Below are 24,044 nucleotides of genomic sequence, written 5' to 3'. Positions count from 1 at the left end.
CACACAAATAACACCATTCAAAAACTCAAGACAAAATGCGACACAAACAGTAAATCTACAAGAAATATATTATTACGCTGAAATTTGATAGGTACACTGCGCACATTCTATACTCTTTAGGTACTTAAGGCTACACAGAGTTAATGTTCAAACACTAACCCTAGAAAAACAAACTCTCTTTGCTATCTGCCGGACTTTCTTCCTCTTTTCATTCTTCCCTTTGTGTACACATTGCGCCTCAGCAGAACATAGTGTCCTAACCCCCCACCACCCTTCCCCCCCTCTACACCCCCAGGTTCCATTGCCTTCTACATCATGCTGCAATTCAACCACCTACTTTAAAGCACCCCTTTTCAGCTTTTGCCTAAAAACGACCTTACCGAATGATGACATTAGATTCACTTCCTTCGCATTTAAAAGAACTGCAACGTAAAAAATGCCATACCCCAAAGGCAATAGGGTAGTTTCCATCATCAATGAAAATGAAATGCATTGATTGCGATTCGTTACCCACCATTAGTGTATTCATAATATAAAATTATTTCGTTTTAGAAATACCGATTTAGACGAATGGCAATGGTGAATTTTAACCTTATTTGAAAAAGGCAAGATTGGCGCCCATGTGATGCCACTCATTGTGACGTCAAAGGGACCTAGTTTCTATAGGAGTAGAAGGGAGTTTTACATCATCTGAGATTACCAATGTATGCATGAGGCACAGAGCTCAGGGAAACATGTCTTAATAATCACCTATTAAAACTGGCTATGGTCGGAAAGTTTCCTTTGTTTGACAAGGTATTAATAATCCATTAATAATCCAAGTGCTACCTGCTAGCAGGGTACTCTGCTACCTGCTAGCAGCCAGGATCGTAGCAGCGCTCAAAGACTCGCCCAAAGGTCACCTCACACTGTGACAGCGGGAACCAGAATGACCATTTGAAAACGGCCAGATAGGTCCCCATGCGATGCCACTCCACGTGACGTCACAGGGACCTAGTTTCTATACGAGTAGATAGGAGTTTTGCATTGTCTGAGATTACCAATGCATGCATGAGGCACAGAGCACAGGGAAACACTTCTTAATAAACAACTATTAAAACTACCTATGGTCGGAAAGTTTCCTTCGTTTGATAGGGCATTAATAATCCTTATTTAAGCCCAGCACTACCTGCTAGCAGGGTACTCTGCTAACTGCTAGCAGACTGCTTTGCAGCAAAGCACATACCCTTTCCCCAAGGTCACCTCACATGGCGACAGCGGGAACCAGAATAACGTCACCCGGGGTTTTCCCAGCATTCATACTTAGCCATTGCATTTTCGAGCATTTGAAAATTTTCACTTTTCATTCAATCGAAAAAATAGATATGTATTGTCATTTAAAAATCTAAGAGCGTGAAATACGTACTCCAGGAGTAATAATCTTTCGATTTAGGCAACAATAAAATAATGGGAAACCACCCTATACAAAAGGAAAGTGCTCAACCTCTTTTAGGCCTGGCACTTCCTCCAAAATAATTCTTTCTCCATCCAAATGATGGTCTTCATCAGCCCTCAAACCCCCCCCTCTCCTCCACCACCCTAAAACCCCACAACCATCCCCCTCCCTCTCTAGCTATATATTTCAGCAATGTCTATTGTTTTTACATCATTCAACCTTGTTGAAGTGAAGCTCAAATCCTCAGTTGCGTTGAGAAGGGAATCTTGGATTCCGAAATCGGCACGCTTCTCCCGTCCAGGTGGCACTTCCATCGCTCGTTTTCGAGCAAATTCTCCCGCAGTTTAACCCACGGAGTAAGTGTTGTGTGTGTGATTGATTGTGTGTGTTTCCTTAACTTAAGCAACCTTAGCGAGGCCCCCCAAAACCCTCGCGAAGGTTTCTTCACTGTTGAACGTGTGTTAGTGAAGGGTTTCTGGTTGACAGGCTGGGGTTGGTCACTGCTGCAAATCTTCCCTTTCCAGCATACCAACGCAGTGTTTTGTTTATACCTGCGACGAGGTCCCCTCTTACGGCCATTGGAGTTTGTTCATTTCCCAGTCGACTTAATTCTTGTCATTCAAGCATGGGCTGGGGCATCGCAAATGAAAACCACTACACTAACAACCACTTTCTTGGAGCCAAATAGGAATCCATTTGTTATCAACTGTTTAACTTTGTTAGGGAATGGTCGCAAGAAAATGTTGCAGCTATCTGGTTTCCCTCTGCAATGGTACATAGTAAAAGCCAATTAAGGACAGTTGACATGAGTTAATATTGGCACATGTCCCCAACGTTAGTAAATATTGGCTGATAGGATTATTGAGTGGAGAGCCACATCAAGCCAATGTTAGGATTGTTGACCAGTGATGACGATGAGTACATTATATTAGAGTAAAACCTCTTTACACCGTGAATGAGGGGACCAAAATTTGGGCATTTTGATGTATGGAGGTTCACTATAGAGAGGTTTTAGCGATAGGCACCATTTTTTCATATCCTTTGGAAATGAAAGGCACTGCTGTCTTGTAAACCATTAGATTAATGTGTTTAAATGAACATAAATGCATTAGTGAACATGTATTCATTATTAAATGATATCACAAAGCGAGCGCTATTGCATGATTTTTGCCATGATTCGAGAGAAAACGATGTGATCTCTATTAATTCAACAGTCACTTTAAATGATTATGATGGTTGGATATCTTTTTTTCTTATTTAATGTTAGGTATGCTCTCATATGAAAAAAAATGGCCATAACTAATGATAAATATGAAAATTACAGCATATTAAAGGTGTAAAAGAAAAAAAATAAGCTTGAAATATTTATTGCTGAAAATGTCATTCCATGTACATAATTGCGGCTGCATTAATGGTCTCTAGTTGTCTTGGTACGATTTGTGGAGGTAGTTAGGCTGTCTCGTGGGTGTCTCCTTGGTATGATAAGTGGAGTTTTTATGAGATAAAGAGGTTCACTACAAAGAGGTTTGCCAATAAATTTACATGTAAATCTGACGGGACCATAGGGGTGGTATGAAGTATGGAGGTTTATAATGTAAAGAGGTTCATCACTACATAAGAGGTTTTACTGTGACAGCCCATTAGGAACGGTTGACATGAGTTAATATTTGCACATGTCCCCAATATTGGCCAGAACTGACTTAGAGAACTTTTACACACGGGAAGTCCATCTACATTGACCAGAATTTCTACTACACTTGGCACACTATTCTTAGTTAAATGCCTTAAAGCAAATAAAATTCCATCTTGTACACCAAAATGGTAATAGGTACATATTGCTGATAATTTCATTCAATATATGTAATTGCGGCTGCGTAAATGGTATCTATTTGTCTCGGTACGATTTGCGGAGGTAGTTAGGCTGTCTCGGGGGTGTCTCCTTGGTATGATAAGTGGAGGTTTTACGAGATAGAGAGTTTCGCTAAAAGATGTTTGCCTATAAATTTACATGTAAATCTGACGGGACCATTGGGGTGGTATGAAGTATGGAGGTTTATGATGTAATGAGGTTCAACACTACATAGGTGTTTTACTGTAATTTGAATTTCCTTAGTTCCTTGCAGAGCTTCTAACCGTCAAAGAGTAAGTCTCATGGAGTTGGTAGTCAATGAAAAAACATTATTTTATGAAAATAAAAGCATTTATTTAATATTGTGCTCCAATTTCAATATTTATGAAAGATAATGATTGACTTGAAATGACTTTAAACCTTGCACAGTGTGGCATTCACTAAAGTGTCACATCTCTTTCCTTTTTCCTGAAATAAAAGCAGGTAAGGCTCCAAATTAAAAATACATATAATACAGCACTCCTCTTTTGAAATCCATAATGAGTTGCCATCGGATTTGATTAAAATAATCTGAACTTCTCTCTGGATTGATATTTACTTCCTGGATTTCAAGGTAAACGATACTTTCATTCTTAATTGCCTCAATTTGAGGATTACCATGGCAAGAATAATAGCATTTCAAAGATATCTCCATCATCCTGTTTTCCACCGCATTGTTTTCAGATTTTGACGACAGTTTTTTCGGGATTCCTCCACGCATCTTTAGGTCTCTGAGTGCCAATATCAGCATTTTCACTGAGCTCGTTCAGCTCTACTTCCTTGCCGCTGTACTGTGATTGGCTGGTTTCTGGAATGCACTCTTCCAAGCATTGAATGGGGTCTGACGGTGGACCCTTAGGCCTGTTTCACATGGACGGATACTAGGGTGCCTCATTTCGCCACTTTTTTAGGAGCGAATCGTAATACCCTGCAAAAGTTACACACCCTGGTGGGAATAAGAGATTTGATTTTTTTTCCAAAATCAGTAAATATCTTCTGTTCGCCATTTTGTCTTGAAATTTCGAAATTTTTAACGAAAAACGCTGAAAATGTAAATAATTTCAATTTGGTTCTATCGAGCGCTCACTTCTTCCAATGGTGTATAACATTGGTCTTCCCATGATATTTTAGACCAAATGCGTCAGCTCTATTCCTTTTAATTATCGAGAAAATGACCTTTGATCGTGTCCCCGAAAGCGGTTGAATTGGGTAGACAACCCGCAACACACAGCCTCATTCTACACTCTATGCATACGATAAATTACGTGAAATGAAGATGTTTTCAGTCAAAAACGCGTAAATCATGTCTGAAGTTGTCAAGGGTAGTCACTAGGATGAGTGCATGCTCTTTTATGCCATCGCCACATTCGGTCCACGTTCTGTACTATGTGTGCATGGCTCCGAAAGTGGTCGCCGCTGTTCACAAAGGTGCAGACGAAATCTGTCCATGTCCGACACAATATCAGCATGTGCAACTTGCCAAGGTAGAAGAACAACACACTGCCAAATGCAATCCAAGCGATCGCTGTGGACCACGCTAGAAAAAATGGAAGAAAAATGTCCGTTAAAGGAGGTTTTGGGTACACCCTATTGTGTTTGCACAAGACAATCAAAAGTCACTTTCGAGACCACATTTACTGAGGTTCGTGCTGATGAATACATACATCGAAGGCTTAGTTCTAACAACACGTATCTCCAAATTTGGCCGCTCTGAGTTAATACTGCTAATACTGTTAATAAACGATAAAATTCAAGCAAAAAAACAACTCTTTGTTTGGAAACGTATTCTTCTTTTTCAGTTTTATGTATTTTTTGTTTTAAATTTAAATTAAAATTATATGCAATTAAAAAAATATATATCATTTTTTTAGCTCTCCTGAAAAGTTTCTTTTTTTTTTTGAGATTCGTGTTGTTAGAACTTAAGCCACCCCAGCTAAATTATAAAATTCTCAGTTTTTTTCCAGGTTGTCACGGTCTAAATGTCTTCAAATTCACGGTTTGTAGATGAACCATTTTAGGGAGAAATATTGATCACGTAGCAATCATAGGCCGCATGTTAACAACAGTACAACCTTGATAAAACGAGACCCCACGGTGCTCCAATAAGCACTCGCTATAGCGAATTGTCGCTTTACCAGGGGTGGAGCAAATAACAGTCAATATACCTGTTGCGAACAGTTACAGAGGAACAGGAGTGGTGCAGCGACAGATAAACTTATATCCGATAAACGTAAGTATAAATCCAGACGAAAGGTGATGTTTTTTTTGCATCACTAAAATTCCTTACTCAAACAACGAATAACTATTCAAACAATTTATAAGCGCCGCACTGAATAAAAATCATGCAAAGCATTGTTTTTTGGTCATGGTGTCTGCCATGAAATGCTTTCTATTCACGCAACTCTCGGACGTGCGGGTATGCTGCCGTCTGCTTTCTGCCGCCCGAGGAACGTAAGAAGATCAAGCATTCGCGAATGTTAATGCCGCAATATTTTCACCAAAATGAACTACTTATTTATATCGAATGACAGTTTACTACATGAATTTGAGACTGAGCACTCCATGTTAACTTCATTTCTAACAGATCGCAAGAAATTACAGAGATAAGGGACTCTTGGTGAAGGTTTTCCGGCGATCTCTCCGGCAAAACACTCGCTATGGAAATTGCCAAAACCAAAAAGGCCTCGTAAAAACGAATTTTTTAAACATGCTTATTATAGGGTCAATTGACGGTGCATTGGCTATCTCTCGTAATGGCGGAGGTCTCGCAATAGCCAGTACTCGCTTTAACAAGGTTCCACTGTACAAATTTAGCAAACGCGACAACGCCATGAATGCAAACGCAGCAATGAAAGTGCTCTCTCTTCTGATGTCACATATCAGCTCCGGCTAAAGGTTGTGAGCGGGAAAATGGAGGGACCAGGATGCCAGAGAAGTTAAGAAGAGTCTGAATTTTTGCAAGTGTTCATGAACACTGTGGTTACCAGTCTTCCGGCTTTGCTACAGGTAAATGTGTCATCATGGCACATGGACTAATAATTGCGCCTCAAATATACGTGTGCAGATAAACCCTCGGCCATGTCTGCGCGTTACTGACCTTGAAATATGATCTAAATATCAATTTTTCTTTTAATCTAACAATCCTAGTTCTACGATCGTAAAATCAAGATTGGGAGATTTTAAGGCTTTTAGAATGAAACTCACGGCTTTTTCCAGGTTTTTTCACGGTACAGGCATCCCCCGAGTTACGTATGTCTCGACTTACGTAAATCCGTACTTACGTAAGCGATAATCGTATTTCAAATGATTACGTTAATTTTCGAATGCGAGCGCGAAGAAGTAGATATTCGCTCGTACAACCTATGGTAGAAAAAATATCGAATAGTTATCGAGTCTTTTACGAGCTAAACGTAACAAACTGACCCATTTTTGTCATTCCTCGAAGGAATTTTCATTAATTTCTGTGTAAAAATCGCTTAAAAATCCCAAGTCAGCAATCAACGTGAAAATTTGCAGTTCTAGCAATGGAAGTGGTTGCGCTCATTCCTGTACGATACAACTTGTTATACAGCATTCACACCCAAACTCCGACTTTCAACTATTTAAAAATTGTATCCTTAAGTTTGGACATTTCCATCTGTGGAATTAAAAGGAAATGAAGTTCAAGCAGAAATATTTATTGCGGAAAAGAATTGTTTAGTACGCACGTAACGGCATTGAAATTTTGAGTGTTGGCAATGAGCGCTGCGAAAAAGTTAAGAAAAAGTTGACACACGATATTAATTGCGTAATTTTTTACATGTTTCTGGCGGAAAATTTTATTAAGCTGCATTTTCTCGTTCTCTCATATTGTGTGCAACTGTAAATGAATATTGCGTCATTGATAGCTTTTCCCCACTAACTTCATTTCATGTTAATGACGGAGTTGGCTGAATAAAAGCTCACTTTTAATTAGCTTCGTGCTTTGGAAATACTCTTCGATGTTTCCAGCGAAGTAAATATTCAAATGATGATATTTTCACGTTATTTTATTGAGATATGAGAGAATGAAAGTATGTCTCCGTGCGTGAAAGATTGAGTGTAAATGCGTGAGAATGTATCTAAGAATATAGTAATTTACTGGTATTTTTGTGTAAGTTATTTACTCGTAATCCTAGATCGTCCTAGACACTCCTATGTGTATTAACTGTGACAGTGAAACCACCAGATTCATCGATCAACGTAATATATAAAAGGCAGAAGATATAATGATTATAGGTAGTTATACGACGCATTCTTTGGGCCCTTAGATCGCAGTATAACATAATGAATCAATTTAAGTATTCAGTTTAGTAATGTAGCGTTGAGATACCGCACTTTTCCGAATCCACGCGATCGGTCAACTCTGGGAATAATATCACGCATTTAGATTGGCAATGCTCGAGATGCAACTCTCAGACTATATTAATGTTTATCGATTTTGTATCTAATAATGTAAGAATACGCGGTAGAGTTCATGAATATCGCAGTGAATTCAATGAAACTTCATCGAGAATTTACCGCGTATTTCTCCGCAGAGAATTTCACCGCGCCGATCGCAATCTCTGAAGCACTAAGGCAAAGGTTCGACTTACGTAAATTTCGACTTACGCAGAGTCTGCCGGAACGCATCCCTTACGTAACTCGGGGGATGCCTGTATACTAAATTCTCGGCTTATTCACGGTTTTAAGTTTAATAATGAAAAACACTTTGTTACTTCCACAAAATTCACAGAGTTTCTATTTTATTACCAGTGTCGGCTGTTACACCATTTTCAAATACATTTGTACTTTTAAAACTAACTAAAAAAACTATTAGCCGCGACAGTGAATTCAAACGTAGCAATGAAAGTGCTATCTCTCGCGACGTCACCTATCAGTTTCGGGGCAGTTATGTCTCAACAGTTTCGGGGAAGATTTCGAGGATACTCAGGAGGCACAACATCGAGACCATCCACAAGCCTCCCATGAAATTGAAGGAACAGCTGGTACGAGCGAAGGACCCAGCCGGTCTCAAGATTCCTGGTGTCTACCGTGTCCCCTGCGAGTGCGGTGAGGCATACATTGGAGAAACTGGCCGCACCATCGAAACCAGGCTTAAAGAACATAAGCGGCATCTGAGGCTTGGTCAGCTAGGAAAATCTGCCATTGCTGAGCATAGTGTCGAACACGACCATAAAATTCAATTCGAAAAAACAGAGATATTTTGTCATGCCATAAGTTTTTGGGACCGTCTCACCAAAGAGGCCATCGAAATTAAACTGGAGAGGAAGAACTTTAATCGCGATTCAGGGTATTCCCTTAGCAGCACTTGGAAACCCGTTCTAAAAAAACTGACCGAATACAGGGAAGGGACGATACGACGGACGGACCAATCCGGAGTCAACCCCACCAGGCGGGAAACTACCAGCCAATCCCGAGGAACCTGACCGGGGGAGGGCAGCATATAAGCAGGCCCATTCCCGTATCACAGCATCCAGTAGCCCTGATGATGAGCGCCGAGTCGGAGCTCGAAAGGTTGTGGGTGGGAAAATAGAGGGACCAGGATGCCAGAGAAGTTAAGAAGAGTCTGAATTTTCGCAAGTGTTAATGAACACTTTGGTTACCAGTCTTCCGGCTTTGGTACAGCCTTAAGGTCAATGTGTCATCATGGCAAAAAGATCAAATATATGTACGTGTGCAGATAAATCCGTGGCCATGTCGTCCGCAAAACGTGAGTCAACGCGGAATGAACCCGAAAAACAATCACCAAATAGCAAAATTAATACGTAGCAAATTTTGGTTTCGTAACCTTTTCTGTGTCCCAACTTGAACGACCTCGGAATGCCCTCCTGTAGTTTTCATCATGGATATGCCCTTGATATTCCTTTCACTGCAAGCCCATTTCGGGCGGGATGTGCATGATACCCTTATAGTTATTCATAATCAAAAGTGTTTTTATTTTCAAACATTATAATCATTGATCAAATAAATTGGTTTTACCAGCTTTTTCTTGCAAAGAATGTTTACTTACAATTTATCAACCTCATCATCCATGATTTAGCTTACTTTTCTACAAGCCAGTATTCTTTACCAAGGACACAATTTCATCAGTACACACTTTGCTTTATTAGGACAATTTTTTGAAGGGCACAAATAAATATACATACACTCGACGAAGAACTTAATTGTCCAGCCACAGTTTCACTCAATCTTACTGATAATTTTTCAAATGCAATAAAGAAAAAATGTATGTTTTAACTCTTTTAGGGCCAGCCCATTTCGGGTGGAATGTACGAAGACTGCCAAGGCTATTTTCCGGAATTTGCAACATTTCAGATTTTAACAATTTTCAGATACTTAATTTTATTCAACATGTCTACATTTTTTCCCAATTCTTAAGAAACATTTAGATCTTATAACCATAGATAGATTATGGGGGTTTACATAAATTGCAGCCACTGAAATGGCCATAATCACGAAAAAAAAGTGAAATAATTCTGGCTGATAAATCGGCCCCAGGTACTTTTCGCTGAACCAGCGAGGGGCGATACATCGGCCCGGTGGCAGTAAAAAGGTTAATTGAATAAATAATGAGTACATACATCATTAACTCACCTGAGACAGCGTTCTGGTCTGTGCACAACACTACTATGTCAGTGGAGTATATTGAGAAACAATTTCGTCTTCCGAGGGGCTGCAATCTGGCATTGGTAATGAAGGCGGAATGGGGAGTGGTGTCGATTCTTCCGGCATTTCATGGGCTATTCGTGCATCAGGTTTTTCGCTTGTTTTTATGGCCGGCAGATTTTCTTGTGGACCCAAATCCGCTTCATCTCTGGGGTCACTATAAAATATATCAATTTATTCATTACCAAAACACTACCAGGATGCTAGCTATAAGATGGGTAAACACATTGAATTATCAATATCAGCAATAAAATAAGTTTGAAACAAGCGAGCAATACCTCTTCTCCGGAGCTTTATTCCTGTAGCCGCAGAATATACGCTTCCTCTTCCTTGATTTGTACATGTAGGTACCTGGTTTTTTCTTCTTTCTGTATGTTTGCTTCCCCAAAACTTGATCGTTGGCACACTACCAAAAAAAATGATAGTTCCCTTTTGAAATTAAATTTCAGACAGCAGGGCATTTCCATAAAAATGTCAGCTTTTTCTCTCAAATCAACATTTAGGCCCGTATTCTTAGACGACCCAACATATCCGTCCCTACATAACTAGAGGCCCCTACATGCGTTTCATAGTCGACCCTACAAAAGTGGTGGGGGGTAATTCCGTCGTCAACTTCTCTGAGAGACGTACATGATGGCACAGCGCCACTTTCCCATTCTGGTGGCATAATGGGAACTACCTATGAAACTAAGAAAAGACGTGCGATAATTTTTGGGAGTATTGTATGGCAAACGGCTCAAGGTAAATAAACGAGATAAATCGGTGTTAATATATATATCCGCAGAAACAAAGTGATGTATACCACATTATATTGTACTTGTTATACTTCAGCCAAGTTTATTATTAATTTCACTTGATGGGTATAATGTGGTAGTATTATTACCTTTCTGCTGTGTTACTGAACATTTTAAAATGGTTTATGGGAGAGTATCAATTGTAAGTAACCTTAATATCAATTGTAACGTACCGCATAAGCGTGTGTAAGAGGTGCACCCCTATTTTGAGGATCGAAGCTATAAAGAAAAAAATTTTGCGGCATTTTTTTTTATCCTATCATGCGGTGTTGCATACGTATGCCTGGAATTTATACAGTTATCAAAATTTCCTCTTTCAGTACTATTTGAAAGAGGAAATTTTGATAACTGCGGCGGTAATAGCGGCATAAGAGGGAGTAGAAAGAGTTCCGATCCTCTCTTTGCATCCGCCATAGCTCTACGTTGCTTGTCCTACTCACGAACAATTTTCTTTAAAAGCTCTCGCAGAAGTATTGCAATAGAATTGCAGCAGTGGAAAATTTTAAGGCAAAACACGACAGGCACATAGCATGAACCTTCCCAAGAGATTGGACAACAATCGGGGCAATCTCAGCGCCGTAGGATAATAACCACGTCGAAGATTTAAGGCCCCTTGCACACACACCGATTTTGGACGGCCGGTAAAACATAGGCCGTCCACATTCCAAAAGTGAACAATGGGAGAGCATTGGAGCTTGCACACGTACCGACCACGCGCCGGCACCGGCAAAATGCCGGTTAGCTGCCGGCCATTGTCACTGTGGATCGCTGGCGCCGGCTCAAAAACATAGCAACATATCGTTTGACCGGTAAAAATCCGGCTTGTGTGCAAGCATCACTTCGCCGGTAGAATATCGGCCGATATTTTACCGGCCGTCCATAATCGGTGTGTGTGCAAGGGGCCTAACGGAACTACACTCGGCCCTCCATCAGCCAATGCCTCGGCCGTTTTTTTCCTTTCCGAGACTCCACAGGAAAATAGGAAAATATCAAGTTACAGGAGAGCAATGGAAACGTGTTTCATCCCTACCCCATCTCACCAACTAACCTTTTTCAGTCTACCAGGTTCAATTTTCCGAGTTTCTGGAGGTCAAATGCTAGGTGAGTCACCTTCTGAGCTCGGAGATATCTCGATATCTTTCAGCAATTGTAAGACACGCACGAGGTTCTAAAAAGAATTAGACCTAACGCGAAGTATATCTGACAGTATTTAAGTTTTTTTTTAGCTCTAATTGATTGACACAAAGATTTATAGCTAAAACAAGGCTACTAATATTCAACATAGTCCAAACAGCACAATTTTGGAAGAAACAAGCGTAGCATAAGCTCATTCAAACAAGACGAGACGGACTAGAAACTTCACGCAACGCAAACTGCGTATATCACATTGCTGCGCCTTCGCCCCTTCGCATTAAAGGCAACGACATCACAAGCAAGATCGGACGTGTTCTTCCCTTGCTCCTTCGCTCATAGCCTCGTAGCTTGAAATACGGAGGGGAGGGAGCGCGCTCCTTCCCCTCGACCTCTCCTTCAGCGCTCTTCACTTATAAGCATTTCCGATATCTTCTATCCACCATTTAGTCCAACAATGAACACACTCGTTCGAATTTTTTCAACCGCAGGTTTTGACACCAATATGATTTTCAGTTGCAAAAATCCTCATATTAGCGTCTGAAGATGATTTTTGGAAAATCAGGTCCTCAGCGTAATGTTATTTTACAAATTGCTCGGCAAGACAGATGTTGACTATTGACCAGGTATGTCATTCAAAACTACGCATTCCTATACGTTTGATAAGCGATTACACTATGCAGTATAAATGCCGCGGGATGCCCACTCGTGGCAGTAAATTTAGTGTGCACTCCGGTGCGAATCACCCCGCGCGATCTTTTCAATGTTCACCTCTGGGGTAGCGACGTGACGGCGCGATGCTTGCAAGAAATTCAAACAGGAGCATTTTAAAAAATACGTCACTAAGGGAGAAAGTACCCTGCCTGCCGCTTGATTTTGACCCAGGGTTTCAGATGACTGACTCACGCTGAAAACCAAGGCCACTCAGTTCCCCTTGAACTTGCGACCGGTGAAGGGGAGGGGGGAGATAAGATGTTTGTGTAAGAGGCGCATCCCCATTTTCGGCTGCAATGTCTGGGAAAAAAGGTGCGCCTCTTACACGTGCTTATACGGTACATTCTTTAATCGAAGTGTTCAGCAGATGAAATTTGGCCGCCATGTTTTTGTAGGTTGTAGGGCTGGTTCGGGTACCAAACATTAAGTAGGGCCCGATCAGTTCCAAAAATGGCCAAATTGTAGGGCTAGATGTGGCGTATGTAAGGCGAGATCGGTTTATGTAGGGGCTGATGACGTATCCAGGGTCGGTTGGCCCTGAAGGGTCCACTAAGAATACAGGCCATAGGCAGGAAATATTTTATCTTGTTAAATCAACGGCTAAATGACTGAATTTTATGAAATCAGTATTTGAAACAGTATTCAGAGCATTATAAAAGTTTTCTAATTATCCTTCCATTCAAATAGTTTTTAAAGATTTTTGAAAGCATTACAGTTAGGAGGTTGAGGAATTCCATCACATGTTAATTGTGGGCATATTTAGAAGGTACTTCGATAATTAATTTTGTTTCTTAATGTGAACATTACCTTCATAAGTGTTTTTTGATCATGTTAGAAATCTTACAATTTTTTTGTATTTTACAATTTTATCGAAATATTGTAGAACTTCTTCGGTACGTTTTTGAAGGGACCACAAAAAATGAAATTACTATCCAGGAATACGTGCTAACCAGGGAAGTCAGTAATAGCAATCGGGGTAATTGTAGTTTGTGGAAAAGTCATCATAATTACTATCACTATCCGAAGCAGGGTTGATAAAAATCCTGATTAAAAAAAAAATCATTTTTGTTGATTTTTTTGATTCAAATTGGATTTTATTGATTTAAATGAGATTTTTATGATTCTTCATTCATCAAAAATTCAGTTATTTGCAAAACTAACTATTTGGGCAGCATATTGGAGAATGATCGTTTGCAGAAACAATAAGAGGCAACATACTCTAAACTCAATACAACATTTAGTCAATCAGGGGAGAGAACTATGGAAATGCCAATGGTATCAAATTAAAAATTACGCCAGCATAATATAAAATTACCATTGGAAGTCTCAAATGTGCTATATTATGCGGTTCTAAAGCATACGAAGTTAAGAAAAATTCTGTAATTGCAACTTTGTATGGTGCCTACGCTTAGAAGTTAAATCAGAAAACAATTTTTTTTCAACCGATACACTATAGTATTCTAACCAAAGCCATTTATTTAAATTTTCATGTTACATGCATTCCTACAGTATCAATAATTCTACTTAAGAGCCACCATTGTGCTGATAACTGTCGATTCATTGTATTAATTAAGAAATAAAAATCAAAATTATACACTTACAGCTTCCTTTTCTTGACTCTTTAAAAATCAAACATATAGATCAAATTATGATTTAAATCGTGATTTAAATTGTGATTTAAATCATGATTTAAATCAAAGTGATTTAAATCAATCAACCCTGATCCGATGTTCTTTTAGGATCGCTTTCAATATATCTTTTCACTTTAAAAATCAAGAAAATTAGTGCTGAACTGCCAAAAAACTACCATGTGAATTAAAATCACAATGTTTACACAGATTTCCCCGAGGATATTACAGACAAACGTCTTCATTCTCCCAAGATTTGTCGTTTATGTATTAAGGGGACAAGTTAACCTAGGACATTTCTTCTTTCTCACAGACTACTCGTGGAAAATGATAAAAAATCATCGAAATTGGGCAACATTTCCTGTACCATAAATTCCGGCACGACCCATATACTCTCTCGGAATGATTCCATATCGATGAATACATCAATATTGATACCACAATTAATAAGACATTCAAAGGTTATTATAAGCAGTTTTTTATACTCTTCAGTTTAAATTCTCTTAACACATTTGTCAAATGTTGTCTGCTTTCTAGTGCCGTGATCAAATATTTTTGCATTAAGTTTCACATGGAGACCCAAAGCGTCGTCTGCTCCCACAACACTCGCGCGTAGAAAGAGAAATGTGGGATGAATGTTAGAAGATCAATGGCTGTTACAGTAAAACCTCTATGTTGGGAACCACGTTACATCATAAACCTCCATACTTCATACCACCCCTACCGTCCCGTCAGATTTACATGTAAATTTATAGGCAATCCTATTTGTAGTGAACCTCTTTATCTCATAAAAACTCCACTTATCATACCAAGGAGACACCCACGAGACAGCCTAACTACCTCCGCAAATCGTACCGAGACAACTAGATACTATTAATGCAGCTGCGATTACGTACATGGAATGACATTTTCAGCGATAAATGTTTCACCCTTATTTTTTTTCTCATACACTTTTTATGTGCTGTAATTTTCACGTTAACCATTAGTGGTGGCCATTTTGTTCCATATGAAAGCATACCTAACAGTAAATAAGAAAAAAGGTATCCAACAATCATAATCATTTTAAGTGACTGTTGAATTAAGAGAGATCACATCGTTTTCTCCCGAATCATGGAAAAAATCATGCGATACTACTCACTTTCTTTAATAATTAAACAATGAATATATGTTCACTTATGCATGCATGTTTGTTTAAACTCATAAATATAATGGTTTAAAAGACAGTAAAGGCTTTCATTTCCAAAGGATATGAAAAAATGGTGCCTATCACTGAAACCTCTCTATAGTGAACCTCCAATACATCAAATTGCCCAAATTTTGGTCCCCTCCATTAAGATGTAAAGAGGTTTTACTGTAATAATAAAATAACTTGTGAATTACAAGGTGTAAACACCTTCAGAAAATACTAGGAAACAACTTGTGGGTTGTGTCGTCATGTAAGTAAATGAGCGTACTATTTAAAACATACTAACCAAATAGTTTTTCATGTATTTTGTTCAGATGGTACAGAGACCGAGAGAAATTGCCGTGTTAAGGAGGAAAACGTGCGGAAGAGGAATGTACTAACCAAGTTCCACTGTTTACTTTTAGGGTCACTTAATAATCTTCGCCTTAGGAGCATATATGTCCCCCTAGGAAGATATGCCACAGTGTTTCAGGCAGAAATGTTTGCTATCCTAACCTGAGTGCACGATATTGAGGAGACAGGTCTCCACAAGAGACTGATCCATATATGCACCGATAGTCAGGCTGCTCTTAAAGCCCTGAACTCACCTTGGTGCAGGTCCAAGCTATTGGCTGAATGCTACAAAGCACTCAATAATTTGGGCAGCCGTTGCAAAATAGAACTTTTCTGGGTACCGGGACATTCAGGTATTACTGGAAACGAGAAGGCAGATGAACTGGCTAAGGCCAGCGCTGAACAGAACCCAATTGGCCCAGAACCAATTGTGCAATTTGCCCCCTCAATGGGGATGGCTGCAATCAAAGTGTGGGGATCAACCCAACACTCAAAAATCTGGCGAGAAACACCGGGGTTACGACAGGCTAAAACCATTATAGGAGAGCTCTCTCCTAGACTCGAGAGAAGACTTCTTCTTATGAACAGAAGACTAGTGCAGACGGTAGTAGGCCTGCTTACGGGACACTATCATGTAATGAGACATATGCACCCACTGGGGGTAACAGACTAAGATAGGTGCAGATAGTGTGAGATGGGAGAAGAAACAACCACTCATCTAATATGCGAGTGCCCCGCAATCATGAGGACTCGATACAGACGCCTGGGCTAACCTTTTACAGAGCCCAAGGAGGTAAGGGATCTTCCCATTGGGGACCTCTTGTCCTTCGCTAAGGACATAGGCCTCTTTGGGTGCTCAGTTGTCGGTGGTTAGCACAACGGACCCACAGGTCTAAGTGCCCTGGGAGCTGATCCCCCAACGCCTCATCAATCAATCAATAATCATCTTTCTTATTTTATTCCATTCCATTCTTAAATTTTAATGACAGGAATGCTACTGACAAATCAATATTCCACCAGTAAGGATGGATAATAATCAATCGAATCGGCATAGGTGGATAAAGGGGGAGGGGTGAACATGGGGTCACGTGATGCCTGAAAAATAGAGAAAACTTTTTGTATGACTATCACTACATCTGTTTTGTTTTGTACGTTTCTGTTTTGTCAATTCCTCCTCCTCTGTGGCCTGGCATTCTTCAGATGGCCATGAGTCCATCTTCTTGATCTGGGGCTGCACAGATAGTGTGCCTCAAGCACCATTAAATGCTAATAGGGTGGTTTCCTATAATTTTTTTATTGCCTAAATCGAAAGATTATTACTCCTGGAGTACGTATTTCACGCTTTTAGATTTTTAAATGACCGTATCTATTTTTCGCGAATAAATGAGAAGTGAAAATTTTCAAGCGCGCGAAAACGCGACGCGTAAGTATGAATGCCGGGAAATTTCTCTGTAGGACGTATTTCTGGTCCCCGGTGCCGCCCTGTGAGGTGACCTTGAGGCGAGTTGAGCGCTGATACGACGCAGGCTGCTAGCGGGTAGCTGAGTACCCTGCTGCTAGGGGATTATTAAGATATGTTTCCCTGGGCTCTGTGCCTCATGCATGCATTGGTAACCTCAGACGATGTATAACTCCTATCTTCTCGTATAGAAACTAGGTCCCTGTGACGTCACGTGGAGTGGCATCGCATGGGCGCCAATCTGGCCCTTTTCGAATGAGGATAAAAATGGACCATTGCCATTCGTGTAAACCGGTATTTCTAAAACCAAATAATTTGTATATTATAAATACAGTAATGGTGGGTAACGAATCGCAATCAATGCCTTTCGTTTTATTTGATGAAGGAAACTACTCTATTTCCCCATTGACTCCTTCCTGTTCATTATATTTTTGCTGGTGAGCTGGTGTGGTTTAAGCAAGTGGGGATTAGGGGAGGGTTAGTTTCCCGTCACGGGACTTTGCCTTTGGCCAATCAGTATACAGTAGGCGTGGCCTCAGTGAGTCGCTCTCAGACCTCCGATGAGTGAACATCGTGAATCTTCTCGTGGAGCAGTGTTGCCTAACCTCACGGGTTCCCCTAAAGACCACTTCACACGGGGAACTTTCATTCGAATGATCATTCAAATTAAATACATATGTCAGTACCACTTTACATGGTGAATGATTTCGGCAAATTTTCTGCGCAGAAATGATGTGCACTGGTGCGATTATCGATAATGTATTTCGATTCTAACGATATTACCAACTTGTTATTTATACACATGACTTATTATTTCTGACCACAGGATTTGTTTTGAACAAAGAGGAAAACCACTTATATTGTCTCAGCGTGGTTCTGCAATAATAGCCTTAGCAGAACCACGCTTTTCCTTTATATGTTCATAAAAGCTTTTCAAGTAAGGACTGTAACGTATAGCAAACCAGGTACACTGTACTAAAGAAGTACGTGCCATTTTTGTTCCATGTTTGGTGATTTTTCCTATAGTAAATTGCTGATTGGACTGAGAAACTGATGGTACTACTCCAAAATAAGCAGTGAGTTTTTCAGGGTTGTGAAAATCATTAATATCACAAATCATTGTAATAAAAACAGCTGCAGAAATTACACCAATACCTTTAATACTAAATAGGTTTTTTCAGGGACAAACTAGTGTGGGTATGTACATAAGGCAACGTTAAGTTCCCTCCCCCCCTCTCTCTTTCGGTGTACTTCCCCTTTCCCATTAGCGTAGCCTTCCAGGGGTGTCCGGGATGTCACAAAAGCTCAGACAAAAATGTAAAGCCAAACCTAAAAAGGCTTGTTTTCGTTGGAATGTGTTCACCGAAGGAACAGAGATTTTGCCATTGATTGGTATGTAATTAAAAATAAATGGAGGGCTGCAAAATACCAAATTCATGATCAAAATATAATCACCTCGTTCGGTTCCTCGTTGATGGAGACTTCTGGCTCGACAGGAATCTCAACAATCTCCGACTCTTGCGGCTCCTCCTTGATCGAGCAAACCTATTAGAAGGAAAAACAAAACACTGTCTAAATAACAGCCAGTTGCGTTCACACTAATTCCAACTGTCAAAAGGGTATCCTGGCTTTGAATCAAATTATGAAAAGTTCTCTGGAACTTAAATCATACATTCTGGGCTACCAGAAAGAAAGTAGCAAGAATCAATGTATGTACAGTGCAACCTCGATATAACGACACCCCACGGTGCACTAATAAACACTCGCTATAGCGAATTGTCGCTTTACCGGAGGTGGAGCAAATAATAGCCAATATACCTGTTGCGAACAGATGTACAGGAACAGGAGTGGTGCGGCGACAGATAAACATCTATCTGATAAACATAAGCATAAATCCAGACGAAAGGCGATGTTTTTTTGCATCACTAAATTTCCTTACTCAAATAACGACTAACTATTCAAACAATTTATAAGCGCCGCACTGAATAAAAATCATGCAAAGCATTGTTTCGTCATCATTATATTTATCGAACGACAGTTTACCACATAAATTTGAGACTGAGCACTCCATTAACTTCATTTCTAACAGATCGCTAGCAATTACAGAGGTTAAGGAGTCTTGATGAAAGTCTTCCGGCGGTGAAACCCTCGCTATGGCGAGAGCCAACACCGAAAGGGTCTCGTAAAAACGAATTTTTTAACACGCTTATTATAGGGTCAATTGACGGTGCATCGGCTATCTCTCGTAATAGCGGGGGTGTCGCTATAGCCCGTACTCGCTTTAACGAGGTTCCACTGTATACTATTAATGGTAAAAACCAGTACCTTAAAAATATAAATAGGTAAAAAATATATTAACCCTTTCACTGCTGTGAATGTACTTTTCCTTCCTCCCTGCCATGGACTTACGCAAAAGCACTTCGAATGCTCCCTAATCCGGGACCCTTTCCTCGACGAGCTCACCCACGCAGGACCGACTCATCGACCCTACCAGCCCTCCTTCAGCACCAGTCTTCCTTCCGAAAAGTGACTTCTCTGACTGCAATTTGAAAATCTATCAATGAATGCGGTCATCAAAAAATGATTGTTTGCATCGCACTCCTGCCAATAAGGAAATCAAGCACGTCTTTGAACCGTGTTTCTGAGATGAAAAATAACAAATTTGTTAACTTTGCTAAAATGGCCATTTTCCGGTGGTCCGCAGCCACGTTCTCAGTGAAGTTAACAAAATCGTTTTTTTTCATCGCAGAAACACAGTTCAGGGGTTTTTAGCAAAGTAAAAAAAAATCATTATTTTTCATCGCAGAAACACGGTTCAAAGACGTACTTGATTGCTTTATTGGCAGGAGTGCAATGCAAACAATCATTTTTTGATGATTGCATAGATTGATTGATTATCAAATTGCAGTCAGAGTGGTCACTTTTCGACCCCCGCTGTTAAGGTCGATGACACGGTCGTGCATGGGTGAGCTCGTCAAGGAAAGGGTCCTATAAAGGGTCCCTAATCCATGGGCCCACTAAATGCATTTTAAACTTTTCGCCGCATGTGTGGAGAAGGTTTTCGGAGATTGAAGAGCAGTGAAAGCGTTAAACACCAGCAGGCCATGGCTACGATACATAAAACAGAAAAGTACAATCGAGGACCTCAAATCCTGAAAGCTTGGGACCGAAGGGCTTCTGGATTTCTGGTCTTCATAGTATATTTAGTGAGTTAATTAATTAATACATGTGCTCAGGCTTTTGTACTTGATATTTGATATCCTTATGTGTCCCTGACAAGGTTCTCAGCGTATGTCCATAGCATGTGCTAACTTCCTACTCATCCCAGAACAAGGCTTGGAGAGTGGTGCCACCAGGTGGCAAGTCGAGACACTACGCAGAGGAATTTTCAAATGTTCTAAGATTTCGGGTTTTCCAGGTTTCGGGATTCTGGATTTGAGGTCCTCAACTGTATAACCGTATTTCTCTGAATATAGTCCCCCTTCATTAATTTTGAGGCTTCAGTTTCGGGAAAAGTTAAAAAAATGCGTTTGAATATAGTCCCCCACCTTTATTTTTACCACGGGCATTTTTGGAAAAAAAGGGGGGACTATGTTCAGACAAATACAGTAAGTACTTTTTCACATTTCCATCTGCACCAGAGTTTCAAACTGTAAACAATACACTCTACTTTACATAAGACATTTTAAATGACTTTCATACGACTATCAAAGGCAAACACATTGGTTAAGGAGTAACATAACATATCAGACTTGGATTAACATAACTTAAACCCACATTTGATGGAAAACAATTGAATACACCCTTCTAATTTAATAGCATTCTAATTCAATGCACCAGAACAAACGACTTTCACAAGTATGTAGTTAAAATTGACCTGCATTTTTTTTTTGTTCATAGCATTACTACTTTCAAAAAGGTTGTACCAAAGTTTTTTACTAAAATTAAAATAGAAAAATAATTCAGTAGTTAATTTAATGAATAGAAGACTAGAATTATAAATTAACTAACAACTGCATTATATTTATTTTGTTATCAATTTTATTATTGTAAAAAGCAGAGAGCTACCAGGATGCTTAGATTTACCATGATTTTGGCAGGGGTTTATGAACAGGAAACTCCCTTTGCTTTGGCCCACAAGAGTAACCAATAGATGGCACTGGGGCAGCTCACCACTTACCAACAGAAGGAATGGACGAGGACACAAGGATGAAAGGAAAGATACACACTCACACGATAGCAGGAAAGAGACAGGAACATGCATTTCTGGGCACGCTGAGCTCAAGTGAAATAAGCCAATATGGCCGATACACTACTTCATTCACATTCACACAGCACCTTAAGCGTAAACATACAAATAAATTCATAGGTAAGGAAAGAAAGGGATGGGAACATATAATTATGTATCACCCATCATGGGCCAAGAAGTTTAAACCAGACGATAGTTCATCAAAAACCAGTCTTTATACTCTATTAAAAAAAAAATAACAATTTAGAAGGGCATTTCCAATATTGAATTTGCATCAAAGAATAGCTCACTCACCATAGGTAATACATCGACTTGTACATCTTGAAGGTCTTTCTGTTCAGCTTGCTCAATCTTGCGTTGAAGCATTTGCTGGAAGGTGGAGCGTGACTTAAGACACTTGTCCTTGAAGACTTTGAAGTCAGTTAACTTGTCCAGGCACTCTGCACAGATGCATTGCGGGAAACCATCCACCAGACTGACCTACAGTCAAGACGAAGGAAAAGTTGTGATAAATTAAGTGTGTTTAGAAGGACAATAGAACATGAAACGTAGGCTTTTTATCCACATCTATAAACTATCTTTATATGGCCCAGACGGCGCAAGTGAGGGTAGTGGACGGAGAATCTGGGTGGGCAAGCATTGGCCGAGGTGTGAGGCAAGGCTGTCCTCTATCGCCGCTGCTCTTTAACGTGTACGCTGAGGAGATGGTGAGGGAAGCGTGGGATGAGTTAGAAGCTGGGATAAAAGTGGGAGGAATGATGTTCAAATCAGTGATATTCGCGGATGACCAGGCGTTGATCAGCCAGTCAGCGAGGGGGCTTCAGGCTCTAGTGGATGCGTTATATGAACGTTGCGAGGAGTATGGGATGAGGATGAATCACAAGAAAACTAAGGTAATGCGGTTTTGTAAAGCATCACGAGCGAGGAATGTGAGACTCAAGATAAAGGTGGGTGGTGAAAAACTTGAGCAGGTTGAACAATTCAACTATTTAGGAAGTACGTTAGAGGAAAATGGATACAGTAGTAAGGACATCAGGAAGAGAATAGCATTAGCGAAGGAGGCGTTCATGAACAGGAAGGAGCTTCTGAGAGGATCGTTGTGTAAGAGTTTAAAGAAAAGGTTAGTGAAGAGTTTGATTTGGAGCGTAGCTCTCTACGGTGCGGAAACGTGGACACTGAGGAAAGAAGACGAGAGAAGATTGGAGGCATTCGAGATGCGGGTATGGAGAAGAATGGAGAGGGTGAAATGGACGGAGAGGAAAAGGAACGACGAAGTGCTGGATATGGTTGGCGAGGAGAGGCAGCTTTTAGATGAGATACGCAGGAGACAGAAGGTATGGATGGAGTTAGTGCTTAGCGGGGAGGGAATGTTGAAAATGGTGTTAGAGGGAAAAATGTTAGGTAAACGAGGGAGGGGAAGGAAAAGAATAGGATTTTTAGATAGATTGAAAGAGAGTAGGCCTTACAGTGAATTAAAGAAGGCAGTGCTGGAAGGAAAAGGAGATACTCCATGAAAACCTACCTTAATCGGTAGAATACTATAATAATAATAATATACTACCCTGCAAGCCGCCTAAAAGGCATGTGGAAGGGGGTGCTAGGACATCAGCCATTTACACATAAAAAGGAAATGATAAAATAATTCTTGAAATATAGGTCATATATAATGCAAAAAAGGTGTTAGACTTTAGTTACAATATTTTATTTTCTTTTATGAAAGTATGTGATTGTGTTTCCATATTTTGGGTGTAGTTCTGCCCCTCAGAGCCCCCCCCCCTCAATATGCCACTGAGCGTTGAACTCCCTACAAACAGTTTTACACGCCACACTCTCCTGGGGGGTATTCCAAACTCACCACAACCCCCCCTAATTTGACTCTTAATCTGCAATTGCAGTTGATGGTATTTTGAAGGAGACGACCGACAGCTTAGGTCATCTACGCCATGAGGGAAGTGTAGGTAAGGAAGGGTGGAGAGAAACCCGGAGTCGGCGTTAGCCTGCTCTTAACGAAAGGCGCCAATGGGACCACGGCTCAACGTCCCATTCGACGGACTGAGTGTCGTCCTTGAAATGTCCTCCACACAACATTCAATCAGGGGACAGGCAGTCTCTGACCGCTGGGATTTGAACTCAAGCCTACGAAGTGGGAAGCCAACACTCTAGCCCCCACCTGCAGTGGAGTGAGGAGGGTTGACAAGTATATAAATGACATCCCCCTTCCAATTTTTATTCACCCCTAATGATGCACCCTATAACGGCCAGGAAAGCTTTCTTGACAAAGAGTAATACAGTGAGTCCTCGTTTAATGTCACTTACCGTTCCTGAAAAATGTGACGATAAACGAAATGACGTTAATCGAAACATAATATCCCATAAGAAACAATGTAAAAAGTGAATGTCGGCTCCTAGACCTCACAATTAATACGCAAAAAAATTTAAGCGTATCATATCTTGGGGAATTTTTTACGATGGGAATGCCAAACTATCGCATAAATACGAGTTCCTGTCATCATTGACGACAATAGCAGCAGTGACGTAAA

General features: G+C 40.3%; 1 protein-coding gene across 1 annotated transcript in view; it reads right to left on the bottom strand.

The window, feature by feature from the left end:
- LOC124172733 overlaps positions 1-24,044 on the bottom strand; it is a 41,183-nt gene that overhangs the window by 13,493 nt on the left and 3,646 nt on the right. The window contains exons 2-3 of the mRNA XM_046552202.1: positions 21,799-21,984; positions 18,711-18,800 (exon numbers count right to left, since the gene is read on the bottom strand). Coding sequence (XP_046408158.1) covers positions 18,711-18,800; positions 21,799-21,984 — 276 coding nt within the window. The remainder of the gene's footprint in view (positions 1-18,710; positions 18,801-21,798; positions 21,985-24,044) is intronic.

This window comes from Ischnura elegans, assembly GCF_921293095.1.
Source record: "Ischnura elegans chromosome 13 unlocalized genomic scaffold, ioIscEleg1.1 SUPER_13_unloc_2, whole genome shotgun sequence".
Classification (NCBI taxonomy): domain Eukaryota; kingdom Metazoa; phylum Arthropoda; class Insecta; order Odonata; family Coenagrionidae; genus Ischnura; species Ischnura elegans.
Note: the sequence above shows the minus strand (reverse complement) of the source record. Positions and strands in the feature narration are given on the sequence as shown.